Here is a 17,503-nt window from a genome sequence, read left to right on the forward strand (position 1 = left end):
GTAGCATCATCTGTCATAGCAACTAGTAAAGGAGACTAATTAGAGCTATGGTATATCCATATATTGGAACACTACGTGGCCTCAAAGTAGCAAAAAAGAGGAAGCCCTCTGTGTATTAATATGAAAAAATTCCAATAACTGACATAAAATGGTGGAAAAACTCTGTGCCTTATAATAACAATTATATTTAAAAGTAAAGGTGAAAGGTGCTCAGTCGTGCCTGACTCTTTGTGACCCTATGGACTGTAACCCTCCAGGCTCCTCTGTCTGTGGAATTCTCAGGCAAGAATACTGGAGTGGGTAGCCTTTCTCTTCTCCAGGGGACCTTCTCAACCCAAGGGATCGAACCTAGGTCTCTTGCATTGCAGGCGGATCTTTACCATCTGAGCCACAAGGGAAGTCCATTTTAAAGTGAGGGAGACTATATCTTCGCTCTTGCTTCTGTATATATTAATCATGTTTGGAAAGAGGACAGAGTGGGAATTTGCTGGGTGGGGACAAAAGTGGGAAACAGACCTTTTACTGTATATTTTTATACACTTGCTGATTTCTGAACCTCACAAATGTGATACTTATTCCCAAGTAATCGTAATTGATTTAATGTAATATTGGGTTACTCCAGTATTTCCGTGAAAGGCATGACATGAAGGGAGCAGGTGTGAAATGCAAGGGAAGAGGTGACGTACTCAACCTCCTCTGCTCCTTCTCTCTCAGTGACCCACATGTCGAGAACGGGTTGGGGCAAACCACCATCTCTGTCTGCTCCACTTGGCTCCTGCAGCACTTCTGCCTCCAAGTCATCAGGCTCTGCAAGGCAAAAACAGGGCAAGAAACAGGTCTCAAAGCAAAATCCACTTAGAGAAAACAGAATAAATCTCTTATAGATGATCATACCTCGTTTTCAGGCTAATGCAGTAACTGCAACAAAAAATCAGTAGTTTATCTATAGATCCTTAATCTTACTGTCTTTACACTCTAGTTGTTTCTGAAATAACAGATTTCTGCTTTTGCATTTTCACTGCAATAAAAATACCCAGAATAAATATAGTGTACTCTGTATTTTTCATTATTATCAAAAAGTTTTTCTTCATTAACATTTCAGTAATATACAAATTGCTTTCTAGATGACATAAAAACTTATAGAATAACACTATCTGTGGCCAGAAATATGGACAGAAAGCAGAATATAATATGATTGATTAGTAACTGATGGGATAGTTCAATCATCAAAAATAAATTTTAAAAAACCCTCTTACCTGGACTTTCACAGTGAAAAGGTAAATATAACTAGAGTGCTAAACCTATTTTCCTAAACCCTCAAATAATTAACAAACAGGGAACTATCTCTGTTCTCTGGCAGTGGCTCATTTTTCACATGGGTGATATTTCCTGAAAGTTAACAGCAATGAGAGCTTCGTTTGTTAATTTCTCTTTTTCCTGTCCAATTATCCAAATTATCAACACTTTCTTGTTTCAGTCACCATGGCCACTCCTTTTTTTCCTTCTCTATTTTAAAAGTTTCTAATTAGTTGTCCTGTTTAGAGAGATGGTAGGTACTACATCAATCCTTAAAATTTTCATCTTTTATTCAAATGATTTTTTGGTCACCCTTACAAGTAAGCACTTGGAGGAGGGGTGTCCTACTCAAAATTTTTTAAATGAGTAACTGTTCTCTGGCACCTTAAGCCACATCAATGTGACTCATTCCACAAGCTAGATTTGTGACTGTACTGCCCACAAAGGCAATGATATTTACTACGTGGTTCTTGCAGAAAAAGTGTCCCAGCTCTAATAGGCTATACAGTCACCATTATTAAATATACACCTAACAAGTTCTTTTTTTTTTTTAAGAAAAGAAATAAGATGCCCATTAACTAAGATTCTAGTGAACAAGACTAATTCACAAGACTACAAGGTCACACATGTGGCAGCTGTCCAGCCTTCCTCTCATCCAGAGGGGGCTCTGTTGTCCCAAGTCCCTGAGTCTGGATCAGTAGTATGATTGCCTGGACCTGTGGGGTACAGCTGGAGTCCTGTAGGCCTGCCCACATCTAGCCTTTTAAGAGAATCGGCAGTTTCCACTTTGGAATCTGGAAGCTTAAACCACCAAACGGTTTAAGGACTCTGGAGAGACAACATGGCAAGGCCCTGAGACTTAAAGCACGGGAGTGGGACCCAGCAGCGCAGGCCCAGCTGAGCCAAGATGCCAGGTGTGGAGTGACAGCATCTCCCACCCAAGTAAGCGCAGCTGATGGCTCAACACCACTGAGTGATGCCAGCTGATGCCATGAGGAGGAGAAGGAATCTCCCAGTTCCTAATCCACAGAATGTGAGATAAATCAAGACTGTTAAGTCATTAAGTCTGGGAAGCAGACTGCTTTACAGTGAGAGATAACTGAAACAGAATTTCCTATCTGAAGACAGGGTGTTGACAGGACAAAAGTTAGATATGTGCACTGGTTTGGGGACAGGCCAGCATCTGACACTGAAAGGTTTCAAGGAGGCTGTGGTGAGAGCCTGGCCCGTGAAGGGCGGTTACCAGAGGGTGGAAAAAAAGGCATTCTTGTGACCTGGTGGCAGAAAGTGGTCCTGTGACATGAAAAAGGATGAAAGAAAATGCACCTAAGAGATTCAGTGACTGAGCTAAGGAGCTATCTGAGTAGACCATTTACAGCGCCAGTGAGATTCCTAAGGCAGCCACTTATAAACTACAAGGAGAAAAGGGTGTGTTGAAGAAAGATCTGTTTAGCTCATGAAGAGAACTCAGAAGAGGAAGTTTCTCAAGGGAAAAGATGCTTCCAGATAGACACTAACCTCAGGCAAAGTATGCCTGAGGTCTCAGGGCATGGTCTCAGGGCAAAGACAGAGGTCAAAAACAGAAGGCCATAAGACCTTCTGCTGGGGCACAGAAGATTTAAAGGTCTGTCTTTCTGACTCTTGCTGTTGGATAAGACTGCTGAGCATCTCAATTGCCTTCCTCACAGAAACTGCAGGCAGAGAGGGCACGGTCTCAAAAAACAAACTCAAACCAAAAACCCCAGTGGTTTTTCACTAAATGTCAGTAACATTCATAAAAAATTCACCAAAATCATTAATACCTGCAGAAGCACTCCCCAGCGTGATTGAAAGGAAAGATACAGCCCAACAGAAGAGCTTTTGAGGGCACCAGTGTTTGGTGGGAGGGAAGAAAGCTGGCCAAGCTACTCCTGGTTGGATCCCGTTTCTATGTACCCACAATCTTGTACCTTCCCTATTTTTGACAAGGAGTCTCACGTCCTCTTCTGTTAGATTTATGAGTGAAAAAGCAACTGAAAAGAACTCTCTAGGTCTTCAGATTGAAAGTAAATGTATTCAAAGAACTGCACCCAAAGAACCTCATTTAAACACAGATCTGACCTAGATGACAACATCTGAGCCAATGTCATAAAAAGATGTGGCTATGAAGAGTCAGTGTATTCTGCATGTGAGGGGATGTAAATAAGTTTGGTAAAAGGGCAGAAATTGACATTAAAGATGGCTACAGAAACAAAGACTCTTGACAGTCCATTGGACTGAAAGGAGATCAAACCAGTCAACCCTAAAGGAAATCAACCCTGAATAATCATTGGAAGGACTGATGCTGAAGCTCCAATACTTCTGCCAGCTGGTATGAAGAGCCGACTCACTGGAAAAGACTGTGACGCTGGGAAAGACTGAAGGCAGGAGAAGGGGACAACAGAAGATGCGAGAGTATCACTGACTCAACTGACGGAAGTTTAAGCAAACTCTGGGAGATGGTGAAGGACAGTGAAGCCTGGTGTGCTGCAGTCCGTGGATTTCCAGAGAGTTGGATATGACTAAATGACTCAACAACATCAATAACAAAACATTTAACCCTTTTACCCTTGAGAGGTGTCTGTTTCCACTCCCTCTGAATCCAGGCTTGTTTGTAACTACTTTGACCAATGAAGTACAGCAGAAGCAACCCTGTGCCAGTTCGGAGACTAGCTTCTACGAGTATAAGCAGCTTCTGCCTGTGTACCTGTGAGCCATGGAAGACGTCAGACCACCCTGCTGGACAGAGTACAGAGAAAGGCCTGGAGGCTGTATGAGGAGAAAGGGGCCGGCCTCACCGTCTTTCAGCTCTACCAGTGAGGACACCAGCTAAGCCCTCCTGGACCCGTGAGACCAGGTCATCAGAGCTGACAGCACATGCACTAGGAAAGCACGGGGGTGAGCCAGGGCTTGACTCAACTCCCAGCACACAAAATGAGGAGACAGAGTAAAATGGACGTTGTTCTAACACTAAGTTTTGGGGTGATTTGCAATGTGGTGATAAAAAAAGACCTGGTACTGGAAAAATAGTGAACCTAATTTGAGATGAATCACCCAAACATAAACAAATATTTTGAAGGTTTGTTTATATGGAAGACAATGAAGTATTATTAAACCAAATAAATCTCCTTTTGCCCCATGAAAACATACCCTCCAAATCTCCTTCTGGTTTCAATGCTGTCTGTGGAGATGCTTCACTAATGTTTGGAGTGTTTGTCTCAACAGAAGAATCAAGAGTAGCTGATGGGTTCATTTCAAGTGGAATACATTTTACTTTTTCTTCTTCAATAATTAAGGATTTGCAATTCTCGCTTTCAGGAGGAATCTCTGAGACAACAAAAATGAAAAATCATGCTATGTTCTCACACTGACTTGACTTTTATCTGCAAAAGCATTTAGAACAAAGTTCGCTCTCACAGCAGGTAACTACTAGTTAAGTTCTGTTATGTACTAGAAATTAATAAATGATTAAGGCACATGGTAGTCAAATTAAATTTAAATTCAAAGGCATTTTTTTAATAAAGATACTGTTTTTCAGGCTTTTCAGATCAGTTAGAAAAATGTTTGACTTTACTTAAGAATCACAGCTCTCATTCAGTTTAAAAGTATTTTGAACTTAAGACATTTCAGCATCAAAGCTATGTATGACACAACAGTGTGCGAACCTTTTTGAAGGACTGACACTTGGTTTAATGACTCATTTACTGTGTCTGGGTGTTTACGGTGTTCTCCACTTGAGAAACCAGTGATACTCTTTCTTGAGTTCCTAGTTCTCTGTACATTCTCCTCTAAGCTCTGTACCTCATCTATAATTACTGATGACAAGCAGAGCTATGAAGATGTATCAAACTGTACAATTGAATAGGATATTTTTCTAAATGGTGTCATACACAGATGATATGACTGACCATCAGAACTCTTCTGTTCACTGGGACTGGGTCTACATTATGCCTGTGGATAGACATTTTAATGATTATGAACTATACAAATTTCTTAAAATTTATTTCTAAAATAAAATCTGTAACTATACAGAATGAAGTCATATCGTTCATATGTGTGTAGTTTTATAATAATACTGTCAATAAAAACATTTCACCTTTGTTGTATGAATGTAATTTTATTTTTCAAAGCCACTCATATATGGTTTTGTTGAGTGATTACATATATATGCAGAGGCATGCTTTGTTCAAATGTATTTCAGATTTTCAATGATCATAAACAAACCTTAACTTTTTGTATAAAAACCCTTTATATAAAATGTATAATATTATATATAATATTCAGAATGCAATTATTTTGGTAAGTTAGTTTGCATTTTTAATGTCTCAGTTGCAGCATTTAGTTATTTGAAACATACTGAAGCTTGACAATAGTTAAAAATAATATAGTTACTTGATAATAAAGCTACAAATACCAAGTGGTGAAAAAATTTAAAAATAAAAATAAATTTCTAAGGTGGTTAACATGGCTTATTTGCCTCTTCCTTTGGGTGAAACTTTTACTTCTATACAGAAATATCAGAATTACATACACACATACATATATGTGTATAAACATATCAGGGTGATATCTTTAAAATTATGAACTCATGTTTTTGTGTGTTTTTGTGGCAAGTGCTCAGAAACTTTCCATCCTTCTAACTGCTGTCTGGAGAGTGTGGATTTGCCCGGAACAGCTCATGGCAGTGACTGGAAGACACCCACTCCTTGGAGATACTGCTCTCCAGTTCACTGCTGGGAGCCCCCACCCGAGTTCTGTCTTAGCTAACCTGCTAGATTTATGTCTATACCTTGAACAAGCCTCCTGGATCTGAGCTGGTCAATTTATCCCCATTATGCCTTTTTCCCCCCACCTCAGTCACTCCATGCTCACATCTTAGAGATCCTGTCAATAAACACAGCTCCTCAGAATGTTCAAAGTTAACTGTCCCACCTCCTAACCCCTAACATCCTGTGTTCCCACTCATCACCCTCTGCTACCCCACCCAAACCCGACCAGGACGCACAACCCACTGATCCTACTACAGATACTCTCCCCACCTTCCCCATTAAAATTTATGCATGACTCCATCATTAAAAACATTCTCCTCCAAAGGTGCTCAACACAGTGTATTTCCAGCAAACAATTCCTTCTTCTGTCTGCCATGTCTGAACACATGTGACTGAAGTAGGTGGGGAAAAGCAGAGAGCCCTGCTCACTGTCTCAGCTTAATTCATCATCACTAAAGCCAGGTGGGCCCTCTTTGCTGCCCACAGTCCATCTGTAACCCTGGGCCAGCAGGAACTGCCTGGTTCAGTTAACCCCCTTAGGGAACAAAGTTGTGAACAGGTATCTGTGAGCTGTTTTACCTTACTTCTTCCTAGTCAACAAGAACAAAACTACAGTGCTGCTCATGCTTTGGAACATGTTCCCTTCACCAAGCCTCATCAACAGTCTGACAGTGGCAGAGGTCACACCTGTGATCTGTTCAGTCTGACTCTTCTGCTATAAAAAAGTATCTATTAAAACCGGAAACAAGCCCCATGAGGACTGAAGACTGGTCTAGAGGGTCTCAAATACAGTGAGAAGAAAAAGAAATGATCAAATAAATACTGGACAAAAACACTAATTCTTACTATTGACAATATAATCTACACATGTAACCAACCAAAGGAAAACCAATGTAATGGAAAAATAAGCAACACACTTGACTAGGCACTTCAAAAAAAGACTGTATACATCTTACTAAGAAATTTTTGGATAACACAACAAAGCATGAGCAACAGAAGAAAAACAAAAAGCGAGACTACATGAGAGTAAAAAGCTTCTGCACAAAAGGGAATCTATAGAATAATAAATATCTGTATACTATATATGTGATAAAAGTTTAACATAAAATATTTAAGGAACTCATACAACTCAACAGCAAAAAAAAAACTGGCATATTGAAATGTTTTGCATTATTAATTGATGATAGCAATTTTTAAGTGGGCAAAGAGTAACTAACAAGGACCTCCTGTAGCACAGGGAGCTCCACCGATATTCTGTAAAGGCCTACATGGGAGAGGAGTCTAGGAAAGAGTGGTCTTCTGTATAGATATGTAACTGAAGCACTTTGCTGTACACCTGAAACTTCCACAACACTGTAAATCTACTACACTTCAATAAAAATAAAACTTGTTTTAAAAAGTAAAGGAACTGAATAGACATTTCTCCAAAGACATACAAACGGCCAACAGATATATGAAGAGGAGCTCAATATCACTAATAATCAGGGAAATTCAAATCAAAATCACAATGAGAGATCATTTCATTCTTGTTACCATAGCTATTATAAAAAAAAAAGAAAAAAGAGAGATGACAAATACTGACAGGGATGTGAAGAAATGGGAACCCTTGTGCACTATTAGCAGGAACGTGAACTGCTGTAGCCTCTCTGGAGAACAGTACTGAGGTTCTTCAAAACATGAAAAATAAAACTATACAGCAATTCCATTTCCGAGTATTTCTTGAAAGAAAATTAAATCAGAATCTTGAAGGGATATCTTCACTCCTACATTCACTGGAGAACTATTCACAGTAGCCAGGACATGGAAAGAAATGGAGTGTACACAAACGAATGGATAAAGAAAACGGGGTATGTGTGTATATATATATACACACACACAATAGAAGAGTATTCACCCTTAAGAATGAAGGAAATCCATGGAAGATATCATTCTAAATGTTACAAATAAGTCAGACACAAAAAGATAAACACTGTATGATATCATATATAAATGGAATCTAAAAAGTCAAACTCACAGAAACTGGAACAGTGGTTGCCAGGGCCTCGGAGGTGGGAGAAACAGGGAGATGTCTCTAAGGGGTACAAGCCTTCAGCTGTTTAAATTTATGTTTATGCATAAGTTTCTAGAGCTCTAACACACAGCGTGGTTAATTACAGTTACCAATAAACGTACAGCTGCCAAGAGAGTAAATCTTAAGTGTTCAGGCATCACATACACAAATGAACTAAGTATGTTTTTAACATTACTTCTAATAAAAAAAAAATAGCTTCTTTGCTCACCACTTCTAATAGTTGTGTTTTCCAATAGTTCTGTCTGAAGTTGTAGTTCAGCTTCTCCAAGTATCCTCAGAACAGAATCTGTAGGACTTTTCCCCCAGACTTTTCTTGGAGATCCGCTAGGATCTAATTTAATAACCTCTCCCACTGTATCTTCTAAAAGAAAAAGACATAAAAAATTTCAGTGATAGAATCTAATAACAACATTGCATTAAAGGCAGATTCTAGTTTTAGGAAATATAAAAATGGAAAAAATGTAAGTTTTGTTTCTATAACTTTTACTTGAGAAAAAAAATTTTTAACTAGGAATAATTTGGGATAGTACAAAAATAGATAAAATATGTTAATATTTTGTTTCTATAAATTGCAGAGAATAGAAAAAAAATCCTAAGACAAATGTGCATATGGATTAAAAGTAGAGAAAAGTACTCTAAGAAAATTTGTTTTATCTTCTTTATCCTAAGTAAGCAACTGACACTTCCTACTTGACAATAATAATTTGGGGTTAACCTTTTGAATAAAATTTTGCAAAGCAAAAGAGAGAAAATCACCTACTGAAGTTTGAGTCTTCAGAACATTTGGTAATAATTAATACATGAAGCATACAGGTACCCAGCAATAATAGATAGGATATACTCTCAAATATTATGGGGTATGTAAGTCATACAAACTTTCAACAGTGACGAAATACATGATACATATTTTTGTGTACCCATCCATGAAAGTAAATTCCTGCAATTTATCAGACAATATTTGGTTTTGTTTAGGCAAAATGATTACCAGTAAGAAACGATTTTTAAAAGGATGGTTAAAAAGAGCAAAGAACACTGAAGAGACCCGTAACTTACAGCCACATGGTATCTGATAGAGGTGACAAAACATCTGAACGGGGCTGAGGAGCTGGGAAGTTGGGTGAAGCAGGTGAGGGATGGAAGGTGAGGACCTGGGTTGTACATAGACAACACTGTGAAGAGCTCTGCTACACGGAGGAATTCAGAAATGGGGGAAGGCTGAACAATAGGGTGAGGAAAGAAACAAGGAGGCCACCGTGCAAACGACTTGAGAAGAAAAGAGGGGAGGAGGGCCGTGAAATAAAGTGGCTAGACTCCAGTGACACAAAGTGAGCAGACAGGGGTAAGCAGTAAGGAGGCAGACAGGACAAAGCAAATGGCATGAAAACCACAGGAAACCTGGCTCAGGCATGGGAAGGGACACTGGATTTTCATGCTCCCTGCAACCAAGGTCAATCAGGTACTGAGAAGCATGGCAGGCTGGACTTTGACTCTCAGGCTCTTTTCTCTAAGGTTCCACCAGGGGGCACCACATCCCTCTCTTGCCCTCACAGCTCAGCTTCCAGAAGATGCTCCTCCCTCACCTTTTACTCACTCCTTAATCCCCAGATTCTACTTCTGCCCCCTGACCTCTAGCAACACTGCTTTCACCAAGGTCACAAGGCCCCCTCTGACAAACACAGTGCAGATTTTCTACCCCTCATCTTGCCCCCTCTCTTCCTTTTAAATTCATATCACACTCTCAATTTTCCTTCTCTGGTGCATCCTCATTTGCTTTTCATAGTTATTCCTCTGACACACTCGTAGACTTCCCATGAAACCCTTACAAGCCTGTGTGTGTGTGTCTGTGTGAGACAGTGGGACTCAATACACAACTGCCTGCTGTGGAGTCTGCGAACTTTGCTTTAAGGTATTAAAAAGAAAGAATTCTACCAAAATGGCCCATCAAAAAACCACATAAAACAGCACTCAGTTAGGCGGTGATCAGATCAGCCGCCTAAAAAGCGAACCCCCACCAGCATGTGTGTGTGTCAGTTCCCTGCTGCACTCCAGGGCCTGGACAACGTGAGACAAGGGCAGGGCTTCAGGAACCCTTGCTGAGCAATGGGATGGCCTATGAGACTCTCCACAGGCCTGCTCAATACCACCCTGACCTTCCCAGGTTCTGCCCAAGTGCACTCTTCTGATTCTCACCAAGAATTACTCCTGGTAACAGGTGACTCTAAGGTGGGAGAAGGGCTGGAGTAACACAGGTTACATATGTGCCATTTGTTCTTGCTCTCACATCACAGATCGTTGGGAAAAATCCTCTCGTGGGACTCCCTGCTGGCACAGTGGATAAGAATCCACCTGCCAATGCAGGAGACATGGGTCTCCTGGGAGACTCCACATGTCTCGGAACAATTAAACCCGTGTGCCACAACTACTGAGCCTGCGCTCTAGAGCCCACGTACTGCGACTGCCTGTAAGCCTGTGCACCTAGAGTCTGTGCTCCACAAGAGAAGTCACTGCACTGGGAAGCCTGCACACACCAAGAGAGCAGCCTCTGCTTGCTGCAACTAGAGAAAGCAAAGCAACAAAGACCCAGTGCAACCAAAAATAAATAAAATGTTAAAAAAAAAAAGAAAGCTTAAAAGTGTAAAAAAAAAAAAAAAAGGTGAAAGCCCTCCCATGTTGAAGCCGAATGGTTTTCTCCATGTCTCACTTATTACAGAACCCCCTCCAGGCTCTTAGCCCCTCTACGTGGGGCTTCCTCAGTGTCCAGCCACACGGCTGCACAGCCACACGGGGGCCGAGGCGGACCAGACCGCGCCTGAGCGCGCTCATACGCACTTCCTGTCCCAGAGAAGGAAGCGTCCAGGGCCAGTTCACCCACGGGAAGCACAAGCTGGCCTCCTGTCTCCCACTTCTTTCGATCCGATGGAACTGACTTTTCTTTTTCCAGCTCTTTGGCATCTTCATGAACAGCTACTGTACCCGTTTCAGGACGACTCTGCCTTCCCTTTTCATCTTCTTGAACTTTAAGATTTTGATTTAATCTACGTAGTATTTCTCGTTTACTCTGAAACAGTTAAAATGTTGTATTTTAATAGGTATATGATTAAGTGGAATGACTGACAGGAAATCTGAAAATTGTACCTACTGAAACAGCGCTGTTACTCTTCTGCGTTTCTTCTGAGGTTTCCTGGGCATCAGTTAGACTTCGGTCCTTTAAACACAGAGAGTAAGAAATAATGTTATTTTAAAGGATACCTTAAAATTTTTGACATTTTTTTGTTTTTCATTAGCATTCCATGCTCCTTGCTTTTTTATTCCTGTAAAATGTTAACATAGCTTCCTTCATTATCAGCAATGAGAAATAATTACTTATTATCATCTAATAGATGTGATATATGCTAGAATGGCCAATTCTCAATTATTGTCACATTTCTGGGTTACTAGATCAGATATTTAACTATCTCCTCTTCCTCTTATTTAACTATATCCTCTTCCTCTTTGGCACCTGATTTTTGATCAATATAAATTTATGACAAATTTTTAAAAAGTTAATTTTTATACTCAATTAGAATTAGGGATGTTTTGACAGATGAATAATCAAAGAGAGTGTGTGTTGTTTGTAAGCTGTCTTTATGTTTCAGGTACCTATATTGTTATTAAGCCATACTACTTACTAAACATAATTGAGAACTGGCTTTTCTCCCTAAGCACAGAGCAACAGTAAAGAGTCCTATGTACTTTGTGATAATGCTAAAATAAATTTTGTTTTCTGATTAGTATAATCAAAGTAATTAGACCAACTAATATATGAAATACATAAAAAAAGAGAAATTAGTAGTTACAAAAACCATGAAATCAAAGATACCTGGAAGACTCGGGGTAAGGAAAAGCAGTTCTCAAAGTTTTAAGGAAGTGATATTTACCAAGAAAACCCATAAAGGAAAAGCATTTGGTTACATGGATTACCTCAAATTTTATTAAATAATGGTCAGTTTCAGAGTTATACCTGTAAATCAGACAAAGAGCATTTTACCCAGTGAAGTGGCAGGAATTAGCAGTCGCTACAACCAGAGAGGTGAGCAGCTACATGGAGTGAGACTGGGACCGGGCAGGGCCTGCACATGGCGTCTGAGGGGTGGAGTGAAGAGTGCAGCACACAGTCGTTACCAGAGAGGAGAGGAGACGAACCCTGCCTGAGCAGCAGTGCTTTCCTACAGGAAGCTCTTGAGAGTTAACCAAGACTGGAACTTCCTACATAATCTTATTTCCAAGATAAACACAGAGGCTGCAGAAAATTGGTGTGCCAATAATATCGGTGCTGTCTGCCAAAACTGAATGAAATTCAACAAATAATAGGCACAGACTTCAACAACCAGGAAAGGAAAGAATCAGGTTAATGTGTAACACGACTCAGGAGACTGTTCCTCAGCCTGCTGAGTTCCAGGCTAGAATCCCACATCAGGAGTCCCTTTCCCTCAACCTCAGAATAGAGTGTTTCACATTTCATTGGGATGGATATCTGATATGTACTTCCAAGTTTAACTTTTTTACCTGCCCACAGTTTTTTTGTTTTACACTCCATATGGCATGATAGAGATTCAAAAGTAGAAGCTTAAAGAAATAACTGATGAATTAAGTGCAATTATGCTGAGTCCTCTAACATTTGCTATACCAAGAAATGAACTTCTGCTAATTTTGAGTGCCAGGGAATAAAAGTGTTTTTTTGCATTATTTTTCATATATTTCTATATTTTTTTTTGTTCAAGAGTCTTTTAGAGTATTAGGGAATCATTTTAATATATTTTTATCTATCAGGTGGTCTTATATGTGAAACCTAAGAGCAGTGAGGCTCCAAGTAAACCATACATGAAAATCTTAAGAAGTAATTTTTTTCCCTAGAAAAACCTAATCAGACATTAGGAATTAATGTAATTTAATTAAATTTAGTCCCTTTAGTATTCTTTGACTTTGAGGGGTTCTAAATTATAGAAAGCTTACCATGCACACTTCCTTCAAAGCTGAAGTCACAGAAATAACAGGTCTCATCGGCTGCTTTGATGGAGAACCCCCCATTTCCTGCTGCCCTGAAGGCGGAGACACATCAGAGTTCTTTATTCCCTTGGCCACCAACTGTAATAAGAATGTAAGCACATTGGCAAATTTATATTTGCATGAAGAGACAAAGTGGTATACATATAAGGTCACTGCTTATACACTCTAACTGCAAGAAGTTTTTTCATTCCTCAACTTTTGTTGTGCAAGGCAATGTACTAGGTGCTGGTGAAATATCAGTGAATAGACAGACACGTCTCTGGCTTCACATGTAAACACAGCCATGTGTCCCATGGTGCTAAATAACTCCTTTCCACTGCATTAACAATGTTTTACAAATTGCCTTCTAAAAGATTAAATATTAGTGCTCTAATTTCAACTCCTTACAAAATCTGGCAAAAACAAAAGAAGCTTACTTATTAATCTTATATTTCAAAAAGAGATGCTTCTGCAAATTCTAAAGTTTGGTACAATCTTAACATGTGAACATCAGTTACCCATCATGAGAGCCCTGATTATAAAATGTCAACATAAATAAGAAAGGAAGACGTGAAAAGTACAGGTAATAAGATTTACTTCACTGAAAATACCATTTGTTATTTTCACATGTTTTTGCTTTTCTCTTGCCATGGAGACTCTGTAAACAATGTGAAATCATGTTCTGAACTTTCAGTAAGTATAAGGAAATGGCATTTCTCAGTCTGCTCACAGGAACACGGCAGCAAGTCACTCCTAACTTCTATATCTTCTTGAAACAAGTAAACAAGAATTTCTGATGAGAAAGTATCAATGTCAATATTTCAAACTAGTATTTATTGAGCTTGTTCTAAGCATAAGATAGTAATCCAATTCTAGCATTTAGTTCTCTAGTCTTCCATTTTATACCAACAGCTATTTTGTTCAAAAGGAGATGCAGATAGCCAACATAAAACTGAAGGAGAAGAACTAAGCTGAAGGAATGATACTACTTGACTTCAAGACTTACTGAAAGCTGAGGTAATCAAGGCAGTGTAATAATAATGAAAACAGATAATGGAACAGACCAGAGAGCCCAGAAACAGACCCACACAAATACAGTCAACTGCATTTAACACAGGAGCAAAGGCAATTCACTGGAGAAAGCACAGACTGCTTATCAACAAATGATGCTAGAACTACTGGACACCCACAGGCAAACACACAAACAACCTGACACCCCGACAAGTACTCACTCACAACTGATTACAGACTTAAATGTAAAACTCAAAACTATAAAAACCCCTAGAAGATAACACAGGAGAGAATCCAGATGCCCTTGGGTTTGGCAATGACTTTTAGATACAACACCAAAGGCACAATCTATATTAACTTCGACTTTAAGAGAAACCTTAAGTAATAGATAACAACACTTATTGATAAATGTTATGAGTTAAACAGGGCATAAGAACAAAGACCACCAAATTCAGTCCAGCAGGATCAAGATACAGGAGTGAGAGCTGTTACATTCTTTTCACACTACTCATCTTGGGAAAAAAAATCTTTTCTTTAAATCAACAGAAGGTATTTTAATGAAGAAAATGTTTCACATGCTATTGTTAAAAATCTACTCCATATTATATTAAAATCTATATGGCTGCCACATATGGCTAATGACTAGTACAGACAGAGTCTCTGAAGATATCTGATCCATGGTCTAAGAAAGTCACTGGCATCTAATAAGAAGGATCCCAAGCAGCCTCCAGGAAATGCTTACACTTTATCATCAAACATCTACTTGTCTCTCTCTGGGTCAACTAAACAGACATAAAGAACCTGAGATAACAAACAAGTAAAGAAAGGCAAATGAAATATAAACCAAAGAACAAAAACAAACAGAACATCCTCCTAACTCTCATAATTACTTTAAAACAAAACTAATTCAGTTATTAAAAAATTAAGGGTAATTCAGAGTAACTACTGAGATGTGGCAACACCACTACAAGCCAAGCAATACATTTACTAATTCAGGAGAACTTGGGCCTTCTGTGTAAACATCATGGATATATTATTTTCAGATAGAAATGTTAATGCTATTCAACATTAACCAGACTGTAAGATAAAAGACCATCATGTATTTTTTAATTTGTGAAAGGAGAAAACATTAGATTGAGAGTCCTTAATTCAGAAAGATGACTGACATTAAAAAAAATATAAAAATTAACTAAGTTAAGAAGAAAAACAAAGTTTCATAGAGGAAAAAAACATAAAACTTCAAAACAGATATAACCCAATTTGTTACAAACTGATTACCTGGCTAATTTTAGAATATCTACTTCATTCTAACAAGCTTTGTAAAAATTCAACCAAAGTTGTTTTTTTTTTTTAATGTGCAAAAGGAATAAAACACTGATTTGAAAGTTTCATAAGTGAGGGTTAGGAAACAAACTGCTTTGGAAGCTTTTTCTGCTAGCTATTTTATCACCAGGTTAAAACAGTAAAGACTTTTCTATATTGCTTATATCTTCACAAAAGGTTTTTAATTATCACTGTAAAACTGTTTCTATTTTATCTGTCAGTTACACTAGTTACTGAAAAATTAATCAACAGTGACACCTAATGCCAAACTCAAAATTTCACCAAATACCGAGGCTAGATTTATAAACATATGAAATTGTCAACTACTCTTGGAAGTATAGATAAATACAAATGCTATTTTATCTCACCTCACATCAAACACCAAAATAACGTCCACATAGATCATCATACTTAAATGATCAAAGACACAGAGATGCAGGAAAATGGATGAGGATAAAAACACAGAATCACAGGGCTGTGGCTGGCACAGCTCCCTTGAGAGCTGGCAGGGTGGCAAAGGCAGGGCCCTCACAGGGGCCTTGGCTTACATGCTCCTCCCACACCTTCTTCTCTCTCTCGTATGCCTCCTTCCGCTTGCGCTCAAGCTGCTCCTTCAGGACGGCTGCACGGGCACTTGCCTGGGCCTGGGAAGGAGGACAACCCACAAAATTAACACCAGAAAGAAAGGCACGGGGTTTGCCTTTCTTTCCTGGTCTAAAAAGTATTTCCATGTATGCTTACATACAAATACACATTAATCTTTTTTGGTTAGAGTTGTGTGTAAGTGTATATGTGTACAGGCTTCCTAGGTGGCTCAGTTATAAAGAAACCATTGTATATGCAAGAGATTTGGGTTTGATCCCTGGGCCAGGAAGATTCCCCTGGGGAAGGAAATGGCAACCCACTCTAGTATTCTTGCCTGGAGAATCCCATGGACAGAGGAGCCCGGGGGGCTACAGTCCATGCAGTCACAAAGAGTCAGGCACGACTGGGTGACTAAACAACAACAGTATATGTGAATGCATGTCTGTGTGTGAGACAGTGTGGCTCCAAGTATGTGTGTGTGTGTTGGCGGGGGGTGCCCCTCCAGAATACAAACATAAGCTGCAAACCCGGCACCTAAAGCAGGTGTCAAAACACAGCAGCTGCTCAATACGTATCTCTGGAATGAACATAAATGAATGTACACTCAAAAGGAAATAAAAATGGAAGTTTTAAAACATGACTATTATGCACAAACTTGTCTTCACAGAAATGGACACTATGTTTTTCATTTTTAGGGTTACCATTTTCTCTTTTTAAGATTACTTGTGCGATAGTTTCATGCATTTATGCCATGCTTTCATCAAATTGTTCTCCATAAATAAGATATAAAGAGAGAGAGAAATGTTACTTTTCAGAAACAAAGTGAGGACAAAGAAAAGTTAACGCAAAAGAATAAGGTGATTTAACGATGTAAGACCTAAGAACACAATTTTCTACCTCGGGTTCCCTTTTCTCTAAGAAAACCCTTATTACCTCCAGTACATACCTTCAGGGCTTCCACTTTTTTACGCCTCACATCGGCCTCCTCACTTCCTTCTTGATCTTCAGAGCTGTCAGTTTCCTTCTATAAAATAAGCAGTGAGCACAGCAGCACTTAGGATAGAACCTCAAATTCACTGAGGTTTATATGAATAAATAAACATCTAAAAATGAAAAATGTAACTTATTCAGAGCTACAACTGAACTCTCCAGAACCATCAACTCCTATGGACACTGGGAAAAACAGATAAAGAGAGAATGATACAAAATGTCCCCTTTTATATGTCCATGGCTACTACTCACACTTTCCTCTCAGAATTCCCCTGGAACAACAGGTCTTATCAATTTCAAGTCATATTAATACGATTTTCTGTATTCCTATATTGTTTTTCTGGTCTTTGACTTTCATTTTCTTCTTGAGATTTTATCTTGTGTTAGTGGCACAGCATTTTTAATCTCAATATAT

At 39.0% G+C, this 17,503-nt stretch overlaps 1 protein-coding gene across 9 annotated transcripts in view; it reads right to left on the reverse strand.

Annotated features, from left to right (window-relative positions):
- The window catches only part of NEK1 (NIMA related kinase 1), a 147,662-nt gene that overhangs the window by 24,810 nt on the left and 105,349 nt on the right, over positions 1 to 17,503 (reverse strand). For 6 of the 9 annotated variants that reach the window (XM_018051797.1, XM_018051800.1, XM_013965827.2 and 3 more), the window contains 8 exons: positions 17,045 to 17,122; positions 16,062 to 16,157; positions 13,147 to 13,278; positions 11,294 to 11,359; positions 10,984 to 11,212; positions 8,363 to 8,515; positions 4,465 to 4,641; positions 687 to 807 (listed from right to left, as the gene is read on the reverse strand). In XM_018051797.1, coding sequence (XP_017907286.1) covers positions 687 to 807; positions 4,465 to 4,641; positions 8,363 to 8,515; positions 10,984 to 11,212; positions 11,294 to 11,359; positions 13,147 to 13,278; positions 16,062 to 16,157; positions 17,045 to 17,122 — 1,052 coding nt within the window. The remainder of the gene's footprint in view (positions 1 to 686; positions 808 to 4,464; positions 4,642 to 8,362; positions 8,516 to 10,983; positions 11,213 to 11,293; positions 11,360 to 13,146; positions 13,279 to 16,061; positions 16,158 to 17,044; positions 17,123 to 17,503) is intronic. The other 3 variants (XM_018051799.1, XM_018051801.1, XM_018051802.1) reach the window with 3 other exon arrangements.

The sequence above is a fragment of the Capra hircus genome, chromosome 8, assembly GCF_001704415.2.
Source record: "Capra hircus breed San Clemente chromosome 8, ASM170441v1, whole genome shotgun sequence".
Lineage (NCBI taxonomy): Eukaryota > Metazoa > Chordata > Mammalia > Artiodactyla > Bovidae > Capra > Capra hircus.